Source organism: Scardinius erythrophthalmus, assembly GCF_964197995.2.
Source record: "Scardinius erythrophthalmus genome assembly, chromosome: 1".
Taxonomy (NCBI): Eukaryota; Metazoa; Chordata; class Actinopteri; order Cypriniformes; family Leuciscidae; genus Scardinius; species Scardinius erythrophthalmus.
In genome coordinates, this window is record NC_138221.1 from 32,896,406 (window position 1) to 32,921,624 (window position 25,219).

At 37.4% G+C, this 25,219-nt stretch overlaps 3 protein-coding genes across 4 annotated transcripts; 2 read left to right on the forward strand and 1 right to left on the reverse strand.

The window, feature by feature from the left end:
- Positions 1–3,521: 3,521 nt before the first annotated feature.
- On the forward strand, positions 3,522–9,576 carry LOC308686861 (serine/threonine-protein kinase/endoribonuclease IRE1-like). The gene is made up of 10 exons (XM_081358928.1): positions 3,522–3,957; positions 4,421–4,460; positions 4,669–4,917; positions 4,996–5,595; positions 5,721–5,884; positions 6,573–6,790; positions 7,305–7,478; positions 8,255–8,366; positions 8,533–8,621; positions 8,738–9,576. Exons 2-10 carry the CDS (start codon positions 4,448–4,450, stop codon positions 8,838–8,840), a joined length of 1,722 nt encoding a protein of 573 aa, XP_081215054.1. The 5' UTR covers positions 3,522–3,957; positions 4,421–4,447; the 3' UTR covers positions 8,841–9,576.
- Positions 9,577–10,043: 467 nt separating this feature from the next.
- gcdhb (glutaryl-CoA dehydrogenase b) lies at positions 10,044–19,741 on the forward strand. Its single transcript, XM_081371309.1, has 12 exons — positions 10,044–10,229; positions 10,705–10,817; positions 11,578–11,616; positions 11,701–11,841; positions 11,981–12,043; positions 13,172–13,342; positions 13,498–13,627; positions 14,583–14,799; positions 15,110–15,213; positions 15,424–15,549; positions 17,345–17,505; positions 19,213–19,741. Exons 2-12 carry the CDS (start codon positions 10,718–10,720, stop codon positions 19,284–19,286), a joined length of 1,326 nt encoding a protein of 441 aa, XP_081227435.1. The 5' UTR covers positions 10,044–10,229; positions 10,705–10,717; the 3' UTR covers positions 19,287–19,741.
- Positions 19,644–25,178, reverse strand: syce2 (synaptonemal complex central element protein 2). 2 transcript variants are annotated; one of them, XM_081371320.1, is made up of 5 exons: positions 25,034–25,178; positions 24,574–24,657; positions 24,418–24,494; positions 24,116–24,323; positions 19,644–20,494 (listed from the first exon to the last, which is right to left on the reverse strand). In XM_081371320.1, the coding sequence occupies exons 2-5, from the start codon at positions 24,652–24,654 to the stop codon at positions 20,300–20,302; spliced, it is 561 nt and encodes a 186-aa protein (XP_081227446.1). In that variant the 5' UTR covers positions 24,655–24,657; positions 25,034–25,178; the 3' UTR covers positions 19,644–20,299. The 2 variants fall into 2 exon arrangements, with proteins under 2 accessions (XP_081227446.1, XP_081227447.1); XM_081371321.1 differs by having other exon boundaries at positions 19,662–20,494; positions 25,017–25,113.
- Between the last annotated feature and the right edge of the window lie 41 nt (positions 25,179–25,219).

Below are 25,219 nucleotides of genomic sequence, written 5' to 3' on the forward strand. Positions count from 1 at the left end.
TGAGGGTCCAGTAGCAGTAGGGTTGGCATTTGTCTCAACAGATGGGCTAGTGGCTCGTGGTCTCGGTCCCTGACGACACTGACGAAGAATGTGTCCAGGTTTACGGCAACGCAGGCAAATAGGCAGACCTTCTGCAGTAAACTGATAATTAGAGTTATGAGGACGGGAGGCAGGCTGATCCAACACAGACTGTATTTTAGCTAAACTTTGTAGGATGCTATTAATTTGCAACTGCTGTTTATGAAGTTGCTCTTGTAGAGCAGACAAATCAAACCCCCTCCCAGTCCCCATTGAATTACAGGCCCCCTCAACATTAAAGTCAGCTCCTTGATGGTAAAGCCCTACTCGAGCCTGTCCAAAAGGTCTCTCACCCTCTTCAGCCCATTTAATAGCCTCATGTCGGAGTGCTAAAAAAGAAATTGATGAGTTTTGTCTCACAATACTCTTTAATTCTCTGCGCAATGCCACATCACGCACATGTTCGACAAATTGGTCTCTAACCAAAATATCTGGATCTATTAGCTTATTTGGATAAGAACGCTGGATATCCCCAATTAAAGCCCACAGAGAGTGAGAAAACTCTTTTAATGACTCATTATCTTTCTGTTTTCGTTCAAAAAACTGTTTTTGGAGACCAACAAAGGAAGAGGAGGAACCGTACAATTCTTTTAAAATGTGTAGAACAACCTCAGGGTTTTCCCGATCTGTCAAAGAGCGAAACCTAATTTCTGCTTTTGCTTCCCCTTCCAAATGATCATAAAGGAAGAGGGCCTTCTCTCTATTAGTAATACACCTATCCCGAAGACATGCTTCAACATTCTCGATCCAATCATAAACCGATAAATCAGTTTTGGATTTAGAGCCAGAAAAATAAGGACACTTCCTCTCCCGCTGAATATAAACAAACCTTTCAGATGTTGCTTGACTAGGGAGACTTGAGGCAATATTAGAAACCTCAGGTGGTCCACTAGAACTACTTGCAGCTGAACTGGCACCCCCTCCTTGATGAACCTGTGCATTAGCTACTCGCAACCTTTGTACCTCCTCACGTAGAGCAAGAAGTTCCTCCTGTTCCCCTTCAAAACTCATATTTACAACAAGATAAAATTACTGCACAACATATAACAAAATAATGAGAAAAAAAAAGGAAGAAAAAAAATTTGGCAAGTTATTTGTAGTCACTGGCCTCTAGGTCCCCGCTTGGCATCTCCGGGCAGTCGCTCCTCTTGTTATCCTGTCCCAGCCACTGTTTCTATTTTAACAATCATACAATAAATAACAGTTAAGGTTACATTAAGACCCTGCCGACTTACGCCAAAAATGTAGTGTAGGAAATATAAGCTGACTACGCCACCTCCTTATTTAAGGCAGGAGGAGCCCTCTAGGGGTCACAAAATACAGATTATGGACAACAAATGTAGTTTGTAAAAAGGTAACAATTTTTATTGTTCCAATAGAACCATCAAATGTTAAAAACTAGTGATAACATTCACAGAAGTTGGAATTAGCTCTCCTCAAGACTGCAAGAGGGTCGGACCTGCTCTTGTGGACCTCCTACCACCTGTAAGAGACAGAAGAAGACAGAAGAAACCCCACAACATACACCGCAAATAAGTAGTAACCTTTAAGTCACTATTTCAGTGCCAAGCTCCAGTACACACCACACAGCAATGTCACACCACCCAAATCACCTACACCGAAGGAGGTTTAGTGTAGATGCAGGTCCGGCCCTGTACAAAGTCTCTGACCACTGGAACACACAAAAGAGGAGAGCAGTACCAAAGAAAACAAAGCAAATAACAAATAACATTAAGATCAAAATCAATATCAAATAACAAACCACAATATAAATCTAAAATATACAAGAAACAGTGGCTGGTCTGCCCTTTAGCGAAAGTACAACTGCAACACAGTTACCCAATCTCAGCTCTCAATCCCCAAACATGATTGATAAAAGGTACGTTATTCAGCATTCCAACACGGCCATCAGCCCATTGAAGGTACCGCAGCAATAAATGTTTGTCTGCCTCATTTCCCAGACAGAGAATAAAACCTCTTAAATAATCAGCCTATGAAAGGGTACAGAGGCTGCACGTTGAGCACAACAAACACACGCCAGAACTGCAGAAAAACCACCTCCTGTTGCTGTAAGAACCCTTTATGCGATCTTAATGATAGAACTAACCACCTACACCTGAAACTGATTGCTGGCCAGTCTCCTCCCACATTTCCAATATGGAAAAACTCTTCTATGCAGAGAAGATGATTGATCGGTTCATTAGTTTACACCGGTTGGCTACTGACATGGGCTGGGAATACTGAAGAGACTGAGAAATTGGATGCAGACACCTATAGCCACTTCCACTGCTTTCCACTTAATGTTGAATAATGATGTTTTTATGAATAGCCATTGGCCAAACCTAAACTCCACAATAACTCCACAATGGTTTCAGCTCAAGACTGTTGATGGTTGTTTCAAGGCCTCCGTCTTTGCTATCATGTTTTTGACTAAAGTCAATATTAACATTTTTTGACTTGCTGTTTAAATATGCATCAAATCAGTAATGAAATGATTTAATTTAGGCTTTGCATCTTTTTCCCATGTGAATGTCATTGATATATTGTGAAATGGTTTGTAAAAGCAGCAGTCTATAGTCACATCCGAATTCAAAGACTGTATCATTCGAAGGCCGATTGCGTCACAGGGGCCGATGAAGGTTGTCCAAATTCGAAGGCTTATTTAAAATGATTTCTTCGTTTCCCATGAAATGAAGGATACAACAGATGGATCGTTCGCAGCCTTGCCTACCCCAGAATTCATTGCGCGCCAGTTTTTGTTGAGAGGAATTGCCGAATTACACTTACGCAATTATTGAGTTTCAGCTTACTCAAATATCTAAAGAAAAAAAATACATAAAAAAATGTTTTTTATAGCGGTTCAAATGTTGACATATCTTACTAAGATGTGATTATATATAGTTTTACTCTTTATTATATACAGAAATGGACCATGATGAAAATATTCAGACAAGTTTTGTGTTTTTTTTTAAATTTCATGTAGCCTTATAACATGGTCTTATGGCACTTATAGTGTTGTCGTGTTTCTTTGTATTTTTTAAATGTACAGTGTTTTTTTGTTCTACTATGAGTTCTTTGGTTTTCTTAGTGTTGAGCAACAATTGGGAAACACTTTATTTTACAGTGGCCTTGTTACATATGTTACATGTAGCCTACTTACCATAGTAATAACAGTACATTATGCATAATTACATGCAACTAACCCTCAACCAAATCCTAATCCTACCCTAACCCTATAGTAAGTACATGTAGTTGCTTAATATTACTCGGTACTTAAATATATAATTACACTGTAACAATGACACCTTAAAATAAAGTGTGTAACCACAAGTTGTTATCAGTGCACCATGAAGCTATGCGGTCCACCTCCTCCCTAGGCTGACTCGTTGTTCTTGATGAGTCCGATCACCGTGGTGTCGTCTGCAAACTTGACAATGATATTAGAACCATGTAAAGGATAGCACAGCAGTCGTAGGTGAAAACTGGATGACCAGTTGGGAATAGTTGGGAAGACCTCATCAGTGTCTTGATGAGGAAAGTTCGTGTCAGGAAGTAACCATAGCAACAGTAGGCTGCTTGTGCTTGCGCGTAAAAAATAAATATTGTTATAATTTCACACTTCTATAGATTTACATATCTCAACTATGTCTCTGACATTTGTATTAACGACGATTTGAGAATACCGCAAAAGATGAGTTTGTTTTAAATATGTAGGGGGTGTGGAATTCTCCAAAAGGAAAGCAACTGCTCTCGTGTTGTTGTTTGCTCAAGTACTGATTGGCTGCATACATCGTTTCCCTCTTCCGCACTCTTTCTTTTCTAACCTTCCGATTTCTGCACGACAAAAGTATATCCGTGGTTTCTTATAAACTACTACAGGTATGTGAAACTCACATCTGTACATGCATTAAATATGAGTGTTTATTAGCTGCTAGATTATTACGTTCTGACTGCGCTGTTGGTCAGTGACTTCCTTTCGATTTTAAACGTCACACTAAAAATGTTTTAATATTTCTCAGTGTAGTTTCTTTTTGAAAGTCAGTTTCTCTAGAGACAAATCTTGACGACAAAAAACATACAGTTGAATGAATAAACAATGACTTTTGTGGTATGTAAATGGATAAGTTTCACAATGTCACAGCAAAACAATTATGAAAAAAAAAAAAAAAAAAACTTCAACTTGTCCCCCAACCTGATATCAAGTAAAGTCTGACTTTGTCTGGTTCAAAACCAATGATAGCGAAAACAGGCATTTGATTTATTTAAATTATTAAGAATAAAGAATAATCAATATAAAAAGCAGCATGATAATGTTGTTGTTTTACATGTTTTGTCTTTTTAGCTAGTTTAAAGGGACTGAAGAAAAACAATGGAACATCAGCGTAAGTTTTACATGAAAAAACTCTCCGACTTAATTGCACCACATTTGAAATAATATTGGCATATTAAATTCACTTTAATACCCTATGACCTAGGCCTAATTGTTTCTGGGTTTGCTGGCTGATTTATTGGTTTGTTTCTGTGTACTGAAGATGAGAAAAGAGTGAAACACTGTCTCTTTTTTTTTTTTTACTGATGTTTGATACTCAGATGCTGAGTTTGTGGACACGCACTATGAAGCGCTCATTCAAAGAGTTACATCTGCGATGCCCATCGCTGATAAGATGTATGAAAACAGAAAGCTTTCCTGGGGACAGTATTCAAAGATCACAAACGCAACTAAAAGGACCCAAATGACAGAGCTCTTAAAAGCTGTGAAATCTGGAGGACCTGCAGTAAAATCTGTTTTTTATGAAATACTGCAAGAAATCAAGCCTGATGTCATTCAAGAACTTGAAGGTATGAAGAAAATAACATATTTAAACCATATATAGCTTTATATTGGAACTTAACTTTAATTTTAAATGGATTTTCCAGGTTTATCCCCACAGACGACAGATGACAAACGGATAACTGAGTCTCAGCATCAAAATGTAGCTTCAGAAAATGTGCAAGATAAGACAGACACACCTGTTGATGATATCATCAGGTGCAACCCATCCTCAATAAAATACAGAAGTAAAATAGAGGAGCTCCAGAAAGATCCCTCCAAGAAAAAAGTCAGTAACATCTACTTTTCTAGAAGTAATAATTACATTATTGGCTCTGGAGGAAGTGGCACAGTATATCTCGGCCTGAAGGAAGATGGCACTGAGGTGGCCATTAAACGAATAACCAAGGATCCACGGAAGAACAAAGACTTTGAACATGAACTGAAGCATCTACGAGATTTAAAGCTTGAGAGCAAGAACATCGTCAGGTATGTGGACTTAGCAGAGGATGAAGATTTTTATTATCTTGCGCTACAGCTTTGTGAATATGATATGGAAGACTACATGGAAAATCTTCGTCTGCAGGAGCAAAAGGACAAAGACAACGCTTTGAGGAAAATCGTGAAGGAGATGCTTCTTGGCCTTCAAGTTCTTCACCGTGCTGGAGTGATACATCGTGACATAAAGCCTAGAAATGTTTTGATAGGTATCAAAAATAGATTTTATGTACTATATCATAATTTAGTCTGTAACATTAACTTTATGTATATAGAGAGAGAGACTGAGCGAGAGATAAAATCACAAATGACAGATAAACTCATATTTCAACAGATTCAGAAAAAAATGCAAGGCTGGCCGACTTCGGCTTGAGTCGCAAACTGGAGGATGGCAGAAGCACAGTTCATACTGTAAGAGCTGGTACTCAAGGCTGGGAGGCGACCGAGATCCTGAATCAGTCGGAAAAGAGTGGTTACAAAAAGAGCTCAGACATCCAGGTTTGTGAAATACCATGAGTCAACTGCAGTCATGAGATTACTGAGAGTTCATCAAGCTAAGGGTGGATTGTGGTATCATATTTGCTGATGATTAGTGGGCGGAGTTAGTGTAATCCTCTGACAACAAGGCGGGCTATTTGCACGTAGTGTAAATAGACACTCTGTAAGATTATAGTAATATTACATCAAACTTTAAAGAAATTAACAGTCATCAGTAATTGAACTTGTGTCATTCTAAACCCATGTGAAACTGATCCATGGAACACAAAATATGAGTTTTTCTATTTAAACAAGCTTCAAGCTTTAAGTCCCCATTCACTTTCATTGTACAAAAAGGACGCAAAAGGAGTCGATATGACCAATGCTAGATGATTAAACAATGAGGTTAGTTAAATATATTCAGTTCTCGACGTTTATGCTAATAAAAATAGTTTGAAAACAAGCAGCTTTGTAAATATAGCACAAGTAGGCCCTATTAGAAATATTGAAAATATATGGGGGTCAAAAAGGCTAACTTGCTGTTCTCTGACAATCTTACCTTCCTTTACCAGTTTGTCAGCCAATAACAACTTATTGTTCTGTTCCTAACTTAAAGATATTGTTAAAAAAAAGTTCTCTATCAGCTCTTCTGGTTTATTTCTCGCTGTCCCGTTAGTATGTGCTTCACAGTTTGCCCAATTTATTGCAGGTTGCTGGGATGTTGGTGTACTACATACTCTCTGATGGGAAGCATCCTTTTGGGGACATGGATCGTGAGGTGAACATCAAGAATGGGGAGTACTCTCTTGAACATGTTCAAGATATAGTGGCCAAGGATCTCGTTGAATGGATGATCAACAAAGAACCAGCAGAGAGACTGACCGTTGATGAGGTCCTACGACACCCTTTTTTCTGGGATGATTACAGGTAAATTATACGTGATGTTTGTAAAAAGATCTGGTGATTTTGACTTCTGCCATTCAGCTATTACCACGTTCATGTATCTTATTCCTCTTTTCATCTTTGTGGAAAGAACAACATTCCTTATAATATAAAACATAAATTCGCTGTTGGCGATTGTGATGTCTGCCACCTACTTCTCTGGGATCAGTCTTCTGCGTGGTCTTCATGACTGGATTGCTCAGATTGTTTCTTAGTATAGTTTCCAGTTCTTCAGATGTTGTTCTCTCATGATACTCTGACAAAAACAGCCCTTGAATGTCTTCTCTTATACTGAGTCACTGCCAGGACCTTGTTTTTGATTGTAGACTCTTTATCTACTGTAGCTGCGAGTCTGAGAATCTTCAAGGAATCGATCACCCAAATATGACAATTTTGCCATTATTTTCTTAACCTCATCTCATTCCAAACTATCAAGTGTGATACATTTTGTTCTGCTGCTGAACTTCCCTGCTCAATGCCTGCCTTTTATATCTTTCAGAAAAGATGCAGTCCTCAGGAAGCTGGGTGATAGGCCTGAAATCCAGAACTACGAGACTTTAGCAAACCTTCGCAACCTCTACATAGAAAAGGAGGACACAGAGGAAACAGACCCAACAGCAACACTGACCATCTATGAGGCCTTCAGTAAACTTAACATCAATATTGAAAAGAAGTAAGGGTTTTATATATATATTACTCATTGCTGAGTATTTTCTGCTTAAAACTGAGACCGTCGCAAAATCGCAGTTTGAAATCGCTGGTGTTTCTGACGTCACAAACTACCTTGTAACCAATCAGGCCAACGTGTGATCATCAACGAGTGGATCTCTGAGCTGAGTGAGTGAGTGGAGGCGGGGCTAATTTGTTAGTAATTTTGTTTGTATTCATAGAACCATGTACTAAATGAGGCAAGGGTGTTACATTCAAGCTATTTTAAAACATGAAGACATTTTTTCAAGAAAACACTTAAAAATGCCATTTTGGTGATCAAATATGAGTTTTAAGGGAAAAAATGATTGACTACAGAGAGACTTTAAAATGAGGTAAATACAACCTCAGATGAACAACAATACATGGCATATTACACTGTCATGGTTTATTTAACAAAAATCCATGTGTGATAAGTATATTATTTAATTGCTTGTACCACCTTTAGCGGCAATAACTTGAAGTAATTCTTTTCTATATGACTTTATCAGTCTCTCACATAGTTATGGAGGAATTTTGTCTCACTCTTCTTTACAATGTTGCTTCCGTTCATTGAGGTTTGTGGGCATCCGTTTATGGACATCTCTCTTTATTATGCCCTGATACGTAAAACATAGATTTTAAAAGGATGTACTTCCTTTATCACATGACATAAACATAGATACAACATATCAATAAACATATACAACATATTGACGTGATTCATGTGCAACTCTTTGCTTGCTCATTTTTTTCCTTCAGGAGAAAGGACATCCTTGCTATAGTGGGAGAGGATTTAAAAAACCTTTGGAAGCTCTTCAAAAATGCAAAGGAGGCCACAGAGGGAAAAACCTTTTCTAATTGGAAATTGCAGGTGAGTAAAACTGAAACAACAAGACTCGCCTAAACACAAGACAAAGCGAACAACAGCTTTCCTCTCCTTGCTCTGCCACATTATCTTGGTTCATTCAAGGCTGTGTTGGGACTACTAGTAATGTAGCACACTAGACCATTCATGCTGGTGTGTGTCTTATTTGCAGCTTTCAGAAATATGGACAGACATTAACAAGAAGCTTCCGGAGGACATACTTGGCCTGCTGCGTGTTTTGCGCAACAAACTGGTGCATGGGTACGTGAGACAAAAACGTTCATTCAGATCTCAGTTACATCTCTCTTCCCGTTTATCTTTGTGTCTGAAATGCTTCTGTTTTGATTTTAATTCACTCTATCTTTTGTTTCTAACAGAAATGTCAGAAATGAATTTGAAGAGAACAACATTTTTGGTCTTTTCCCGGACTTCTTCATCAGTTTGCACAGAGTGGCCAAACACTTAAACTGGGATTATTGAAGAAGCTGAGAGGACATTACGCCACAACATGGCAAAAGTGTTTACAGTTTTCACATTCAACACAGAGGACAGTCATTCAAACACAGTTCTCAAATTTGTTTTTTTTAAATTTAACTTTTTTTATTATTATTGGGTTGTTCCTGGGATTTTGTGAATTCTGAGTAAGTTATTATGAACTCAAGATTGAATCAAATCAAGGCTGTAATAATTTTATATGATTGACATCTCTTCCCATTTTTTTATTCATATGTAAATAAATGGTTTATGAAAGCAGTCACTGAGTATGTATTCTGGAAATTACATAAAGCAAGGCCTACAATACAAACTAGTGATGAACACGAAAATTATATTTTATGTTTGATAATTTCTCATTATCAATGTTGAAAACAAGTTTTTTTTTGTGGAAATCATGATACACTGCCATTCAAAAGTTTAAAAAAAGAAGAAATTAATATTTTTATTTAGCAAAGGCAACCGTTAATTATTAACAATAATAAAAATAAGAAATGTTTATTTAACACCAAATCATCATATTAGAATGATTTCTGAAGAATCATGTGACACTAAAGACTGGAGTAGCCTAATGATGCTGAAAAATTTCAACTTTCCCATCACAGGAATAAATGAGATTCTTAAATATATAACAGAAACCAGTTAATTTAAATTGTAGCCTAATAATATTTCACAATTGTACTGTTTTTACTGTATTTTTGATCAAATAAATGCTGCCTTGGTGAGATTAAGAGACTACTTTCAAAAACATTAAAAAACCTTGATGTTTCTAAACGTTTGTAAATACACACACCATGGATGGTAAATTACACACACGACGGAGGAGCGATGAAAGATGGGAAAAAGTAACCGAATATTATAAAGTTAGGAAGAGCCAGGACATTTTTAAATATAGGCCTAACTCCGATTGTATTCGTCTGAAAAAAGAATGTCATGCTCACCTAGGATGACTTCAGGGTTAGTAAATCATGGGCTAATTTTATTTTTTGGGTGAACTATCCCTTTAATATCATAATTTTTAGATACGCTTTATTACACAAATAATATAATTAAATTGATATTTAAAAAAAAAAAAACTTAGATTTAAATAAGTATTAGTCCTCCAAACTTTGCCTATTTTATTATACCTGTTCATGTCAATCAATGTTCATGCCAACCGCCGTAAAATAGTAAGAAGAAGAAGAAGAAGAAGAAGATGAAGATGTGCCACACTCAAAATGGCGCCCTAGACTCTCCATCGTTCACACATTCATGTTCCTCTTCCGCCCTCCATGCGCTGCCCGTCAAATGTGAAAAAAAAAATCCCACCTGTCTAACGCAATTATCGCTGTATGACAAGTGAACTAACACCGTCTGCTCATAAATCGTCGTGTACAGGTACGTAAAGCTTTTATCTGTTTATATGACATTATACCGGAGTCCATTAGCTCCTGTGCTTTTGGGTCAACTGCTGCTCGTGTACATGACTTGTGGCCAAGAACTGTGACGCTAATGCTTGCTTGTTTAGTGTCTGAGGATTTGTTTACCTTCGTTGGACATTGACTGAAACTCTCCTAGCTTTAGCAGTATTATGTAATCTGTCATTTAAAACACAATATTCTGTATGTCTTGTCTCGTCTTAAGTGTTTTAACTAGTTATTTCAGCATGGTATGACATTATATTATGATTATATTGTATGCTGCCATTTTGGGCAGTTCTCTCTTAAAACTTATATTAATTTGAAGGGGCCAACCTGGTAAAATAAAGAGTTAATATTAAAAATGCATAGAAATGACTAAGGCATTGTTGAATGTTTTGATACATGCATATATTGTAATGTATGATCTATGACATGCATTATTACTTTTACAGAGGCTCACTCATCATGGCATTAAGGAGTGCGAGTCGTCTGCTTGTGAACAGCCAGAGATGTCTCCTCTATACAGCTTCCAGATCACAGAAAACTGCTGCGGCTTCTCCATGGGGTCAGAACGGCAGTTTGTTGGATATATGTCTTTATATAATGCACACTTAAGCACCTCTATGTTGTTCCAGACCTGTTTGGTTTTTATTATTATTATTGGAAAACAAAAAGAATGTTGAAAAATTATACTCACCATGTCCGTCAAGCTAAAAAAAATCTACCATAACAGTAATCCAAACCGTTTTTGAGATATATTTCAATACTTCTGAACCTTTACAGTGTATTCATGTGATGAACAGTCATTAATCAAATCAAATCATTCATGGAAATTATTTTGCAATATAACGATTCTTTAAATAAAAAGAACAGCATACAGGTTTGGAACAACATTAATTAATTAATTTTAATTTTGGGGTGAACTATCCCTTTAAATGTGGTCATTAGATATTTATTCCACAGCTCAAATACAGAATATAAGTCATGTTCTTCAAACATGTCAATTTCCATATCTGAATATTTATAATATTTAGTATGATTTAGTGATCAAGAAACATTTCTCATAATCAGTGTTGAAAACAGTGCTACTAAATATTTATTTGATGGTAGAAAGTTCAAAAGAACAGATTTTTACGATCTTTTATAACATTATAAATGTCTTTACTGTCACTTTTGATCAATTCAATGCATAATTTCTGAATAAAATATTAAAAGATCTTAATGACCCCAAACTTGTGTGTATTTCTAATGCATATTTCTATTCGCACATGCATAACACTGTAATTAAGATACACAAATGTAAAATTCTATTATTCTTCTATCAGATGCAGAGAAGTCTGGTGAAAAGAAGCAAGTGAAAACACGTATGTTTACTTCTTCTACAATATTTCCTGCTGTAAGCTTCTGAATATCTGCTGATTTGTTGTATCCCGTCACATAAACCTCAGCTAAAGCGCAGTTTAACTGGCGTGATGCGTTGGACTTGGAGGGTCTCCTGACGGAGGAGGAGGTCATGATTCGAGACTCGTTTCGCACTTACTGCCAGGAGAAACTCATGCCGCGTATCCTGATGGCCAACAGAAATGAAGGTGAGTGTATATTTATATCACAATGACAGCTTGTGGTTTACAACAGGACTTCTAAAAGGGGCTACGGGTTGTGTAGTAGTGTGTTAGTTTCCTTTGACTGAAAGCTTTTTTAAACTAACTGCCCTTTGTTCTCCACTAGTTTTTCATCGTGAGATTGTGTCTGAGATGGGGGAACTGGGTGTTTTGGGCCCAACCATTAAAGGTATGCATAATATATCAGTCCCAAATTGGTCAGCAGTCGATATTAGAGTAAAGCTTGAAAATGATTATCAAATTGCAAAAGCTGCAGTTTAAATGAATATATGCACTGAACGTTTCGGAGGGAAGCACAGCTCTGTGTTTATTTATACACTATTTTCAGTGTCTCAGAGCGGCTCGGTTCGCAGGAAATGCTGCTCCACATGAACTCCATCTCTGCATCGGCTCTGAGTTTGCGTCGTTATAATGAGCATTTGGGAACCCAAAGTGCGCAAACCATCTTCCCAAAATTTTAATAAATAGCACCTATAACACTTTAAGGGCTCCCTGCAATTTTCGGTCAAAATGAAAGATTTATGGTTTAACTTTTGAAATCAAGACAGACATAAATATTAGTATTTTAAAATGTAAATACTAAATTCTTAAATACTATTTTTATTTTATTTAAAATATTATTATAATATTTCAATAGTAATATTTCTTATTGTTTCATATTTTCATTTACTAATAATAATCATGATAAAATTATTCATTGTTTAGTTATACTCGTATAGTTATACTGATGCACTATATAATCACGAAATTGCCAAATTGTGCAGCCCTACAAACAAGCATAGCAAACCTGGAGGTTTTTTTTTTTATTGCATTTTAAATTGCCATTGGAATTTTTATCAGAAAGATTGCAATTCGATTTGTATCCCCAAATTGTGCAGCCCTATATTAGAGATTTAAAATAAAAAATGCTTTCCGTCATCTAATGCCTAGTCAGGAAACAAAGAATGAATTGCTTGTTGAAAGTGTAATCGGTAATAGGTTTCATTTGTTAATACTAGCATTAGCTAACATTAACTAACAATGAGCAATATATTCTTACAGCATTTATTAATCTTGGTTAATGTTAGTTGTTAAAAATGTTCCATGTTCATGTTAGTTCACAGTGCATTAACTAATGTTATCATACAACTTTCAATTTTTTTCATTAACTAAGATTAATAAATGCTGTAGAAGTAATTCATGTTAACTAATGTAGTTAACTAATGTTAACAAATGAAACCTTATTGCATAGTGTTATCATGTAACCAAATATACTTTTCTGTAACTCTCTCACACTCATGCACTCTTCCCTATCAAGGTTACGGCTGTGCTGGCACAAGTTACGTGGCGTACGGTCTCATCGCTCGCGAGGTGGAGCGAGTGGACAGCGGCTATCGCTCGGTCATGAGTGTGCAGTCCTCGCTGGTCATGCACCCCATCAACGCTTACGGCACCGAGGAGCAGAAGCAGAAATACCTGCCCAGACTGGGTAAGACTGCAAAACCAGAGAATGTGTCACAATGCAAAAAAATCTTAATGGTTCACACATTCTTTATCTTTTGATTATGAGCTGAAATTGCTCATAAGATTCACCCACTTAAGTTCATAACCATGCAGACATCATATTGTCTATGTGTCGCGCAGCACAAGGAGAGATTCTAGGTTGTTTCGGACTGACGGAGCCAAACCACGGCAGTGACCCGGGCGGCATGGAGACCAAAGCCAAGTACAACCCGTCCAGCCGCACCTTCACCCTCACCGGCTCCAAGACCTGGTGCGTCCAGCGCCGCTCTTATATAACGCAGGTTTAGAACAACAGTAAAGGTGAAGAAATCACAATCCGTCTGTACAAGTAACAGTCTGTGTCCACATGGTGGTGCCATAAGCTTTTTTTAAGGACTGCGTTCAGTTAATGGACAGTTGCTGCCAGTGCCAGCCCAGAATGCAGCAGTTGTGATGTGTTTTTATAGGCCATCCCCGAAGGTCTGGCAAACCCTGACCCATCACCCTGGTTCCCTTGGCAAAAAGCCAATAGGATTTTTTCCACTGGCTTTTGGATTATTGTAGAAGATAAGCTCTGTGACCAACAAAAGATTATGATTCTTACATCTTTTGTTCATCATGATAATCTTTACACATTAACACAACTTTTATGAATTCTGAAGCCTATAAACAATCACCTGAAGTAAAAATCTAAAATTAGACTATAAACGAACTACACCACGGTCATTTGTCTTCAACGTCGTCATCACTACGATTCCGACATATCTTTCAGACTGTATTTAAAATCTACAAGTTGGAAAGTTTGAGTTAGAATAGTTTGTATAAACTCAACAAAGCTGTGAAAGTGGTGGACCAGTGAGAAGATGAGTTTTCCTGTTCGGTGCGATTACGATTTATGTCCCGACAACCTCTGTGGTCCATTTAGCCACTTGTTAACAACTGCCTTTTTCGAGACAAGTAAAATAATTTTTTTTAAAATCATTATGTTTTAGAAAAGAAAAACGTTAAAATATCTTGAGCTTGTGTTAACCACACATCTTATTTCAGGCATTTAACCAAAAAACCATTGACTTCCAGACGATGGAACAAGAAGTGCAAAAATGCTCACTTCCGGTTTTTAGGTCCCATTCCTGCAGCACTTATTTTGGAAAATGATCTAAATTATGGACAGGAGAAGTGACAGAGTCTCTTTTATCATCTTACACTTGCTCCATTCTCTCGCACAGGATTACGAACTCACCCGTGGCTGATATCTGTGTGGTTTGGGCCAAATGTGAGGACGGGAAAGTGCGTGGTTTCATCCTGGAGCGTGGCATGAAGGGTCTGTCCACCCCCAAGATCGAGGGCAAGTTTTCTCTGCGGGCTTCAGCCACCGGCATGATCATCATGGACGAGGTGGAAGTCCCAGAGGAAAACCTGCTGCCCAAAGTATCAGGACTGGCGGTGAGTGAGACAGAAACCGCATGAGACACCATCAAGAAACACGGGCTCAGGGTTTATTGGCTTGACTTTATTATTAGTAGGCACTGTAATAAACTCAATGCAAGATATAAAGTCTCTCACAATAATGAAGCACTGGCTTGAAGTCGGCATGAAACGGAAGTTGCGATAGTCTTTTCCTCCTATTGTGACATATATCTGGGTGATAAGGCTTCTCAAGCAAGCTCCTAGTCAATGCATAATACATTTTTTGTTATTTTTTGTAGTGAATGTCAATGCTAATATAGCTGTGATTTTGTTCCTTGTTCACCAGGGTCCATTCGGGTGTCTGAATAATGCTCGCTATGGCATCGCTTGGGGAGCTCTGGGAGCCGCAGAGTTTTGTTTCCACGCCGCACGTCAGTACACACTGGACAGGTCAGAACACGTCAGCAATCTGTTCTCATTAATGAGTGACTGGATAACAACGAACGTGTGAAAGGATTTTAAACTGTAAATGTTAGTCTTAAGTAAATTTGCTTGCTTGCTTAGATTGGCTCTCCTTATAGTTCATGTCTATATGGTTCTTGCAGATGTTGTTTTTCAGAAAGTAACACAATGTTCCTGTAAACACCTGTAATTCTTTAGGATCCAGTTTGGAGTTCCTCTAGCCAGAAACCAGCTGATCCAGAAGAAGATGGCAGACATGCTGACCGAGATCACCATCGGCCTGCAGTCGTGTCTGCGGCTGGGCCGACTGATAGATGACAAAAAGTGAGGTTCATCTCCACGCTGCTCTAGTTTTTAGGATTTATAGATATGGACATCATTTATGTGAGGATGCAGGGATCAAGTGTGGAACAGAGAAAGACAAATGTTTGGTGCAATTTGACACATTTCACAGGCTCATGGAAAGCTTGGAAATATCAGAGGCTTTTTAAAATGGTGATTTCCAGGCCTAAAAAAGTCATGGATATACAGTATATAGTGACCTAATTTTAGTTTTACTTAGGCCTAAAATATTTAACCGACTTGGTCATTATGACTATTTTCCCTATAATATGATTAACAAAAAATCTTCTCCAATAGTCAACAAAAGTCATAAATTCATTAGTCAAAAAGTTTTGTGAATTCTGGTTGAGAAGATAAATATGGAAACATTAGACACTTCCCATTCGTTCACTGAAATTATATTTGGTAACACTTTTGGTGTCTTTGTTACTGTTACATGTATTTACCATAGTAATAACAGTAAATTATGCATAATTACATGCAACTAACCCTCAACCAAATCTTAATCCCTAACCTTATAGTAAGTACGTTATTAATTAATATTACACAGTACTTAAAGGGGGGGTGAAATGCTATTTCATGCATACTGAGTTTTTTACACTGTTAAAGAGTTGGATTCCCATACTAAACATGGACAAAGTTTCAAAAATTAAATTGTACGTTTGAAGGAGTATTTCTGTTCCAAAAATGCTCCTTTCCGGTTTGTCACAAGTTTCGGAAAGTTTTTTTCGAGTATGGGCATGTGTGACGTCAGATGTAGCGGAATTTCCTTATATGGGTCCTAAGGGCACTTCTCCGGAAGGACGCGGGCGCGCGCGCAACCGTAGACCAGAGCGAGAGAGCGAAAGCAGTACGCCCATCAAAGCGCCCTGCCCGGCTTTAGGGAAGTCAATGTCACCAAAGAAGTGGGTTTTTGGTTGCCAGGGCAAGACAACCCTGCACAGATTCCCAAAGAACCCAGCGTTAAGGGACCAGTGGATGGAGTTTGTTTTTCCAGAGCACCAACAGAGGTTGTGCAAGACTGTTTGTTCCCTGCATTTCGACGATGATTGTTTTATAAACAAAGCCCAGATCGACGGATTTGCAGATCGTCTAATGCTTAAGGATCGACCAGTCACAATGATAAAGGTTCGCGGTCGTGGTTGGAACCGGGCGGTGAGTAAAACTGTTGAATAAATGTCTCTGTGTGTTGTTAGCTCGGCGCGTTAGCACAGCTTTAGCTCCGCCCACACGGCCCGCCCTCAGCCGCTCGTTTTTTTCCGGAAAGACTCGGTACAGCCTATCTTTCTTTTATAAATATAATAAAACTAAAGACTTTTTGGAGATATGAAGGATGCAATACTACTCTATAGGTACTCAAGATTAACAGGAGAGGAGATTGAGTGAAAATGAGCATTTCACCCCCCCCTTTAAATATATAATTACACACTAACAATGACACCTTAAAATAAAGTGTAACCTTACATTTTTTTAACAAAGTTAATGTGATTAGTAAATTATTTTTTAAAAGGTCCAGAACTTTAACTTGAGACATTCTTTCATTTGAGTCGCTTCAATATTTATCATTACAAAAATATCCCAGTGAAGTTTCCTGTCAAAATAGAGCTGCTCTGCAGCAAGTAAAAGCTATTTGAACTTAGAAAAACATACAATTTAATTTGAAATATAAACCCTGTCTTGAAAGAATGATGTTAATATGTGAGAAAAATACTCCTCATAGATGTGTAACTGAACACATCCAAGCTAACGGTCTTTACTCTCTGATCAACGTTGACAGAGCGGCTCCAGAGATGATATCTATGCTGAAGAGGAACTCCTGCGGGAAAGCCCTGGATATCGCGAGACAGGCCCGAGATATGCTGGGAGGAAACGGCATCGCAGACGAGTATCACGTTATTCGTCACGTCCTGAACCTGGAAGCCGTCAACACTTATGAAGGTCAGAGAGAGTGAAGGAGATGTGAATAAAGTGAAAAGATCAGGCATTACAGAGAAACCCATGTGTGTAATCCCTGATTTAAACTTCCTGTTGTTGGTCACCGCACAGACGAGAGTTCTGTAATGCTTTGAGCTAATACAGAATTTCATAAACACTGCCACTGTAACCCCAAAAAATCGCCATAAAGGTGGCTGTTTGTTTGTGCATAGTTTTACACCAAGTAAAGAACATAAATCATTTGCAACCATAAAGCGATCAAGTTTATTGGGATATTAAAGTGGGCAGGTGCGTGTTGTGATATTTTGTTTTCAATATAAAGCATTTGGATTTATTCTGGGCTTTTTCTTGTTCACTGTTTTTTCCTAGCAAGATCTGGCAACACAAACGAGTCATCCATGCACACCAGTCATGTTTTTTCTAAGACATGTTTATAAAAGATACTTAAATGTCCTAATTGAACTAAGGCCTAATCCTTGCTTAAGTCCTGTCTGTGAAACCAGGCCTAAAACTTTTCAGCGGAACACAATTTTGGCTTTGATTTTCTAGCAATTTTTTAGTCCAAATAATATTGTAAAATATTTGGCCCTCCAGGAACTGGGTTTGACACTCCTGCTTTACAGTAAACTTAAATTTATATTACTTTATAGCCCCTTTCACACAGAGATTCCAGAAAATACACTAATGTGTCTCGGGATCGTTTGACTTTGGTTCATTCACACTGCGCGAGATTTTCTGGAATCTGTACGTTCATACAAGTTGGCTTATGATCTGCGATTACTCTTTCGAGAAACCATGCTTGTGCTTTTTTTTCTGATTTGATCATAAATCGCATCGCGTACTATTCCACTAATCTGGCGAACGATCTCAGCTTCAGCGTCATTGCTACGACACACCCCTTACGGCATTGGTCCTGCCTTTTGTTCACACAATGTGTTACATTCCCGGACTGATCCAAGAAATGTTACCAGGTCCTCATCCCGGGATCGATCCCGGAACGTGTTTGCGTTCACACAGAAGGCACTCTATTACACTTTTATTTTTTAATCTGTACTCCAAAGCATTCATGAATTTCAAGCATTTAAGTTCAGATCTATGCTCAAAAAGTTAACAGGTTAAACTTTGTTCTTTTATGAAGTAAAACTTGCACAGCCAGATTGCACATTTAGATTTATGACCATTACTGTGGATTAACACATTAACTTGATCAGCTTCGCTTATTAAGTGTCAGCGCAATATTTTTATCTCAAAACTGGAGGAAAAAAAGGTTATCCTAAAACTGTGGTTGGAACCAACTACCCCAGCTATGTCTATTTGCTGAACATTGCCCTTTTGGAGTGTACCACAGCTAAAGTGCATGGCGCCACCAGAAAGACAATACAATTTTGGTTGGACCTTATTGAGACTTCATCAAAAAGATTTTGAGATCCGTCTATATATTGTTTTGGTCAATTTTATTTTAATGTCTTGCCATATTTTTTTATTTTATTTAGTCTTATGGATCTTGGGCATTGTTGTAAATATTTATACACATAAAATGTTTCTTAAATAAAGAAGGTTATCTTTATTTTTCCAAAAAAAACTTGGTATATAACCGGATATAATAATGAGCTAGTTCTGATGTACATACCAATGCATCCATTGATTGAAGGCTTGATTGAGTAACTTTTTTTTTTTTTCAAACACATTGATTATTGTCATCTTTTGTAGGTACCCATGACATCCATGCCCTGATCCTGGGCAGAGCCATCACTGGACTGCAGTCCTTCACTGTGGACAAATGAGCTGGCGTCTCCCTACTGTACACATCATGTACACTGACTTCTGCTGCCTTTGACCTATTACCCATTCAGATCCAGAACGCTTGTAGAGTTTGCTTCATTTACCATTACAACTTACTTGATCTTTAATAAATACAATATTCTCTGAATCTGGTTAAAACAAACTCACGTTAGCAGTATTTCAGGTAACATGTGTGATAATTGAATGTCTGTAATTTATGTATGTAGTCTTTGTCAGAGATCTATTTTTCTATGTTCCTACTAGACCACAAGACTTTGAATGAAGGTTTGACCGCAGGTTTTTAAGTAGATTTGTAAAGAAATGCACCAAGGATCGCAAAAAATGAAAAAGTGCATGTTTCTGTTTGTACATTGATGTATTATAAAATGAATCTCAAAGTGTTAGGCTGTTTTGAACAAATTATATTTAATGCAGATGAATAAAATGTAAAATATTACAGTGTTTCCCCTTTTGCTTTCATTACGCAGATGGTACCGGAGGCTCTAGGATCTGTTATCAAATCCTCATTTTGTAATGGTTGCATCTTGCCATCTATATTTATTCAGAGCAGTTAATTTGTACTGAGAAAGCCATAAAGAGAATTGACAATGAATTAAATGGGTTTTCAGTAGCTAATGCTGGGGGAGAAAAGCCTTAATCCTACAAATCTCAAACCTTAGTTATTGAAAAACCAATAATGTAGACCAAAACCACTTTTGGTTTAAGAAGGAATGATAGTAAAAGTCTTTTAGATAAACCATGTAATGAAACAAAATAAATATTTAAATACACGTAAAACAAATCAGATTAGCATATTCATTCACATTTGAACTTTCTTTAACATACTATAACAAGAAAAAACTCAATCAGCTACACTCAAATATTCACGTTTGAACAGTTACTCCTTCAGTTTAAGTTAAATTACTGTAAGTAAACAAGACTCTGCATTTGTTATAATGTGTATATGTACCACGAGTAACACAAAAATCAATTATGTTATTGTTAGGTTGTGTCTCTACTGCTCAGTGTTGTGCTGCAGGCCTTTATTGATGGCGGCCAGGGTTTGACTGGCTCCCTGAAGCTCCATACTCAGCTGACTGCTTCTCTCCAGCACCTCCGACAGCTCAGCGATGCTGGCCTCCATGCCCTGACTGTGCTGCTCATAATACTCAAACATCTGCTCCTTCACCCGCTGACACATCTCACTCACCTGCACGGACACACACCGCACATTATTCACACCGCAATTCACTAAAAGGTGTGTCTGCATTTATCATGTATTTTATCTGACGTTACACCTGCCCAGGGACTACAGTTGAAAATTAGCCAAGTTTGGCTAAACTGACACATTGACATAAATGTTTATTAAAGTGCACTGTCGCTGTAAACACTAAACTGTATAAAAAATAAAATAAAAAGACTAAATGTACAGTCTGCATTACTGATTTTGCATATTTTAGGTCAGTTGTTCCTGAGCCGTGTTACACAATCATTTATAGGGTCATTCCGTGTCAACTCAACCAGAGATTAATCCCGGGTAATATTTTTGATATTGATAAACAATTTCTGATGAAAAAAATACATAAATGTAGAAGAAAGGCAAAATATTTAATGTCATGAATGTATATTGACTGAGTAAGGGGTCAAAACGTCAATTTTCACCTGAGATTTGGAGCCAAATTACAGAGGGTGAAATTTACTTTAAAAAGATATCAGCATCATTATTTTATTTTTACACAGAGATTGGTAGGTCTGTTAATAAAATCTGTTGAGCAATCTTTGTTGCATTATGTGCCAACAGTGACAGTTCAAAAATGGGGGAAAACGCTTGTGTTTTTTGCCCTAAGATTGGATTCCCGTAACTCCTCCAGAAGTATTGAAGATATTTTAATATTCTTTCAGATTATGCTTCTTAACAAACATTTCTTTTATCTTCATTTTAAAGGCCCTCGATGGTTTGATTGTTAAGAACCAGAATCTAAAAGGATATTAAGATATCTTCAATACTTCTGGAGTTAAAGGCATGCAAACACTGTTGGCATATAATGCAACAAAGATCGCTAAAGTCAACAGATTTTACTAATAATAGACCTACCGATCTCTGTGTAAAAATAAAATAAAGTCATTTGTCATTTGCTCAAAACATTTGTAACCCTGACCACTCATCAGAGGTTTGAGACCTCTGAAATGTGTACAGCTTGTTCAATTAATTTGTCATTATCAAAACCGCATTGCATAGATAAACAAGACCAATACTAGTGGATATTTTAAGATAATCTGCATGGGCCGATAACTGAACCCCATTGTGCATCTAAATATATATAAATAATGTGCATAAAATGAAAGTGTTGCAGAGAACATTTAATTTCTTAAAAAGCACTGTCTGATCATTTCTGTATTTTCTTTGATATATTGATCTCTCCTCCTTGAAGCAAGATCTGTGTCTGTCAAAAAGAGATGCTTAAATGAGAACAGTAGCGTACTATTTATGGAGGCTATATCTTTAACACCAAGCATATCTGCTGCTGACTCTGTTGATTTTCTCCTTGATTCTTTTAACTCAAAAGTTAAACGTGTAATTGATGATATTGCTCCTGTGAAAGTCAGGAAGAAGAGTGGCAGACAAAAAGCACCTTAGAGAAACTCAACAGCAGTGCAAAATATGAGAAGACAATGAAGAAAAGCAGAGCGCATGTTAGGCGGAAAACAAAACTTGTAGTCCATTATAACATCTACAAAGACAGCATTCATGCTTTCAATATGGAACTAGGCAAAGCTAGACAGACTTTCTTTTCGAATATTATAAACAGCAATTTAAACAACACACACACTCTTTTTGCTACTGTAGAGAGACTGACAAACCCCCCAAGCCAGATTCCCAGTGAAATGCTCTCAGACAGTAAATGCAGTGAGTTTGCTTCCTTACTTTCCTCACTCAATGGCTGGCTGTCTAAGTGGTGTCCGCAAAATAATATAGGGTTCATAGACAATTGGAAAAGTTTTTGGGGCAGACCTGACCTGTTGAAAAGAGATGGTATTCATCCCTCCTGGGATGGTGCTGCTCTTCTCTCTAGTAATATGGCTCATAGTCTTAGAGCTCAAACATGAATTGGGCCTCAGGTCAGGAAGCAGACAGACTGGCTAAACCAACCGTCTGCCAGCTGTCTCCCGTCACTGAGGTCAGATAAATCCCATCACATAGAGACTCTTTCATCTAGATATCATCATATAGAGACTGTGTCTGTTCCCCGAAATAGGACATACAAAAAACTCCCAATCCCATTTAAGGGTAAAAATGTAATTGATGTTCAACCAATAAAAAACAAATATAATGCAGATGACCAATTGATAAAGCTCGGGTTGCTGAATATTCAATCCCTTTCTTCAAAAGCACTTATTGTTAATGATATCATCACAGATTATAACCTAGATGTGCTGTGTTTGACAGAAACCTGGCTAAAACCAGACAATTACATTACTTTAAATGAGTGCACCCCGCAAGATTACTGCTATAAACACGAGGCTCGTTTAAAAGGAAAAGGAGGAGGTATTGCTGTAATTTATAGCAATATCTTCAGTATTACTCAGAAGTCTAGTTCCAAATATAATTCTTTTGAAGTGATGTGCTTTATGTACTGTTATATAGCATAAGTGCTAAATCCCATTTTACATTTGTGCTGGCTACTGTATAGACCAATTTCGAGCCGGCGTCACAGTTACGTCACAACGTTAGCTGGTGGCAAAACAAAGGGAAAACTGGAGGCGGCCAATACAAACCAGCACAGATTCGGCTACATAATAAGTGTTGTTGGGTGCAAGAATCTATTGAAAATGAATATGCTGTATCTGTAATTTTTATTTCTAGAAATTATTCACATCATTAAAATTGCACCGTAATGTCCCTCTTTTGTCTTCTTCTGGCCTTGGCTCTGACTAGGCAGAACTGCGGATCGTACCACACAAGTCTTGTATGTGACCATTCAGCACATAGTTAATGCCTATAGTTATAGGCATTTAAAGATTTATATGCCCTCAGTTTCTCTTTACCCTCGGTTTCTCTATCAGGTAGGTGTAGAAGCCAATCTGGTTCCGTCCATTAAAATTAACTTTTGCAAATAACAAATCGCAGTCCTGGACAGTGAGTGACCTTACACATTAAGATAAAATCGGATTTTCTCCAGTCACAAATCCAGACTCAAAACACATCTGTTTAGCTCAATTAGCTGTGCATTTAATGAATGAGCACAGTGCCACTGTACGTCTGACTGTTTGCACTGTATTTTATTCTAAACTGTTGTTATTTCTTTTGATTATTTTAATTACTCCTATGTAAAGCACTTTGAATTACCATTGTGTATGAAATGTGCTATATAAATCAACTTGCCTTGAAGCACCATTTTTGCAGTAAATTTGCACAATGTTCTTGAATGAATGAATGAATGACTTATTGGTTGAATGCCGGCCTGTTATTGTAGCGATATCGACTACATTTTCACGCCCCTAAACATGACGCTGAACAAAACAAGCTGTGATTGGTTGCGACGTGAGACAGTCACTGCGTCCAAAAATCGCATTCTCTCTTGAGAAGGAACTTATTTTGAATTTGAGTAATTACTTCAGGGCTGCTAAAAAAGTATATTCTTTATAGTATCATATGCACACCAGAATCTCGCTGGAAGTAGAAGGTCATCCAGGTACTTTTTTGTCTACTCTTTTACCAGTACTGAGAATTTGGACATATTGCATTTGTCACATACTGTTTTTCGTCTACTATATAGTAGGGAAGTATGTGATTTCGGACGCAGCTTATGTCTGTTGTAGTGATGAGTACCTTTTTAATGAGCTTTTCCTCAAAGCTGTTCATCACATGTTGGTCCATGGCCCTTCTCTCATTGATTCTCTCAATAAGGTCCTGTGCTTTCTTTCCAATCTCATCTATCCCTGAATTTGTGGGAGATAAAACGCCAACATCTTCCATTGTACTGTTGATGGGTGAACTTCTAATTGAGCTATTTGAAACACCGATACCGGAGTCCTCACTGTCACAGGGTGAGAAATAGGTCAAGTTACTGTGAATATAATCAACAATACCATGAGTATTATAAAAGAATATGTTTTCTATTACTGGCTCACCTTTGCTGCACAGAGCTGTCATTTAGGGTAACAAATGATAAAGTTTCACCTGTTGAATTAAAACCATCATCTGGCACCTGCACAGAAAAGATTCACTTCAGTAATTATATTAGAATATTATTAGACATTTGACCACATATGTCAGACGTAGCCTACCTTTGCTGAGACATGATGACTTAATTTGGGTGTTGACTGCAATGTCATGGAGCCTGAATTTCCAAAAAAATGCTGAGCCATGGCCTGAAAAACATAATATATAACACATAATTATGTACACATTAACATAATACAGTATATAATGAATACACGTTTACACTGCGTCCTCATACAAACACGTACTGTCGTAACGTTACCATATTGCGGTGATTTATATACTTTTAATATAAACCACATGGTATTATACTCCAAAAGCGTAAAAGAATAACATGATTCTTCTATTGTAAAAGTAATTCATATGGTACGTAAATAATCCATAATTTCACCACTAAAAATGAGGTCAAACGAACTTTTTTAAACTTAGCGTTTGAATTAGCATGTTAAATTATCATATTGTAACTAGCTCGTTTCTTAACACGTCTGAATAACTTAAACTTACATACTTTAATGTGTCACTCACCGTCGAATTATGTGTCTCTAAGGGTTTTTTAACCGTCAAAAAGTAACAAAGTAACAAATGAGAGAGGTAGTTTTGCTCGTTTTATCGAAGTTGTTTACAAATCCACAACGCGCAATCATGCACGTGACCTGCACGCGCGCCGTGTGATCTATGGAAAACGACAACCTTACTTACGTTTTTTAACAA

What these genes read in the sequence shown, in the direction of transcription:
- gcdhb (XM_081371309.1), top strand. Translation starts at nt 10,718, where the DNA reads ATGGCATTAAGGAGTGCGAGTCGTCTGCTTGTGAACAGCCAGAGATGT. An exon ending in GATGGCCAACAGAAATGAAG is followed by an intron (nt 11,842 to 11,980) that starts GTGAGTGTATAT and finishes GTTCTCCACTAG; the next exon opens with TTTTTCATCGTGAGATTGTG. An exon ending in GAAATACCTGCCCAGACTGG is followed by an intron (nt 13,343 to 13,497) that starts GTAAGACTGCAA and finishes TGTGTCGCGCAG; the next exon opens with CACAAGGAGAGATTCTAGGT.
- LOC308686861 (XM_081358928.1), top strand. An exon ending in AACATCAATATTGAAAAGAA is followed by an intron (nt 7,479 to 8,254) that starts GTAAGGGTTTTA and finishes TTTTTCCTTCAG; the next exon opens with GAGAAAGGACATCCTTGCTA. An exon ending in CGCAACAAACTGGTGCATGG is followed by an intron (nt 8,622 to 8,737) that starts GTACGTGAGACA and finishes TGTTTCTAACAG; the next exon opens with AAATGTCAGAAATGAATTTG.
- syce2 (XM_081371320.1), bottom strand. Translation starts at nt 24,654, where the DNA reads ATGGCTCAGCATTTTTTTGGAAATTCAGGCTCCATGACATTGCAGTCA. An exon ending in GACAGCTCTGTGCAGCAAAG is followed by an intron (nt 24,324 to 24,417) that starts GTGAGCCAGTAA and finishes ACCCTGTGACAG; the next exon opens with TGAGGACTCCGGTATCGGTG. An exon ending in AGGAAAAGCTCATTAAAAAG is followed by an intron (nt 20,495 to 24,115) that starts GTACTCATCACT and finishes GTGTCCGTGCAG; the next exon opens with GTGAGTGAGATGTGTCAGCG.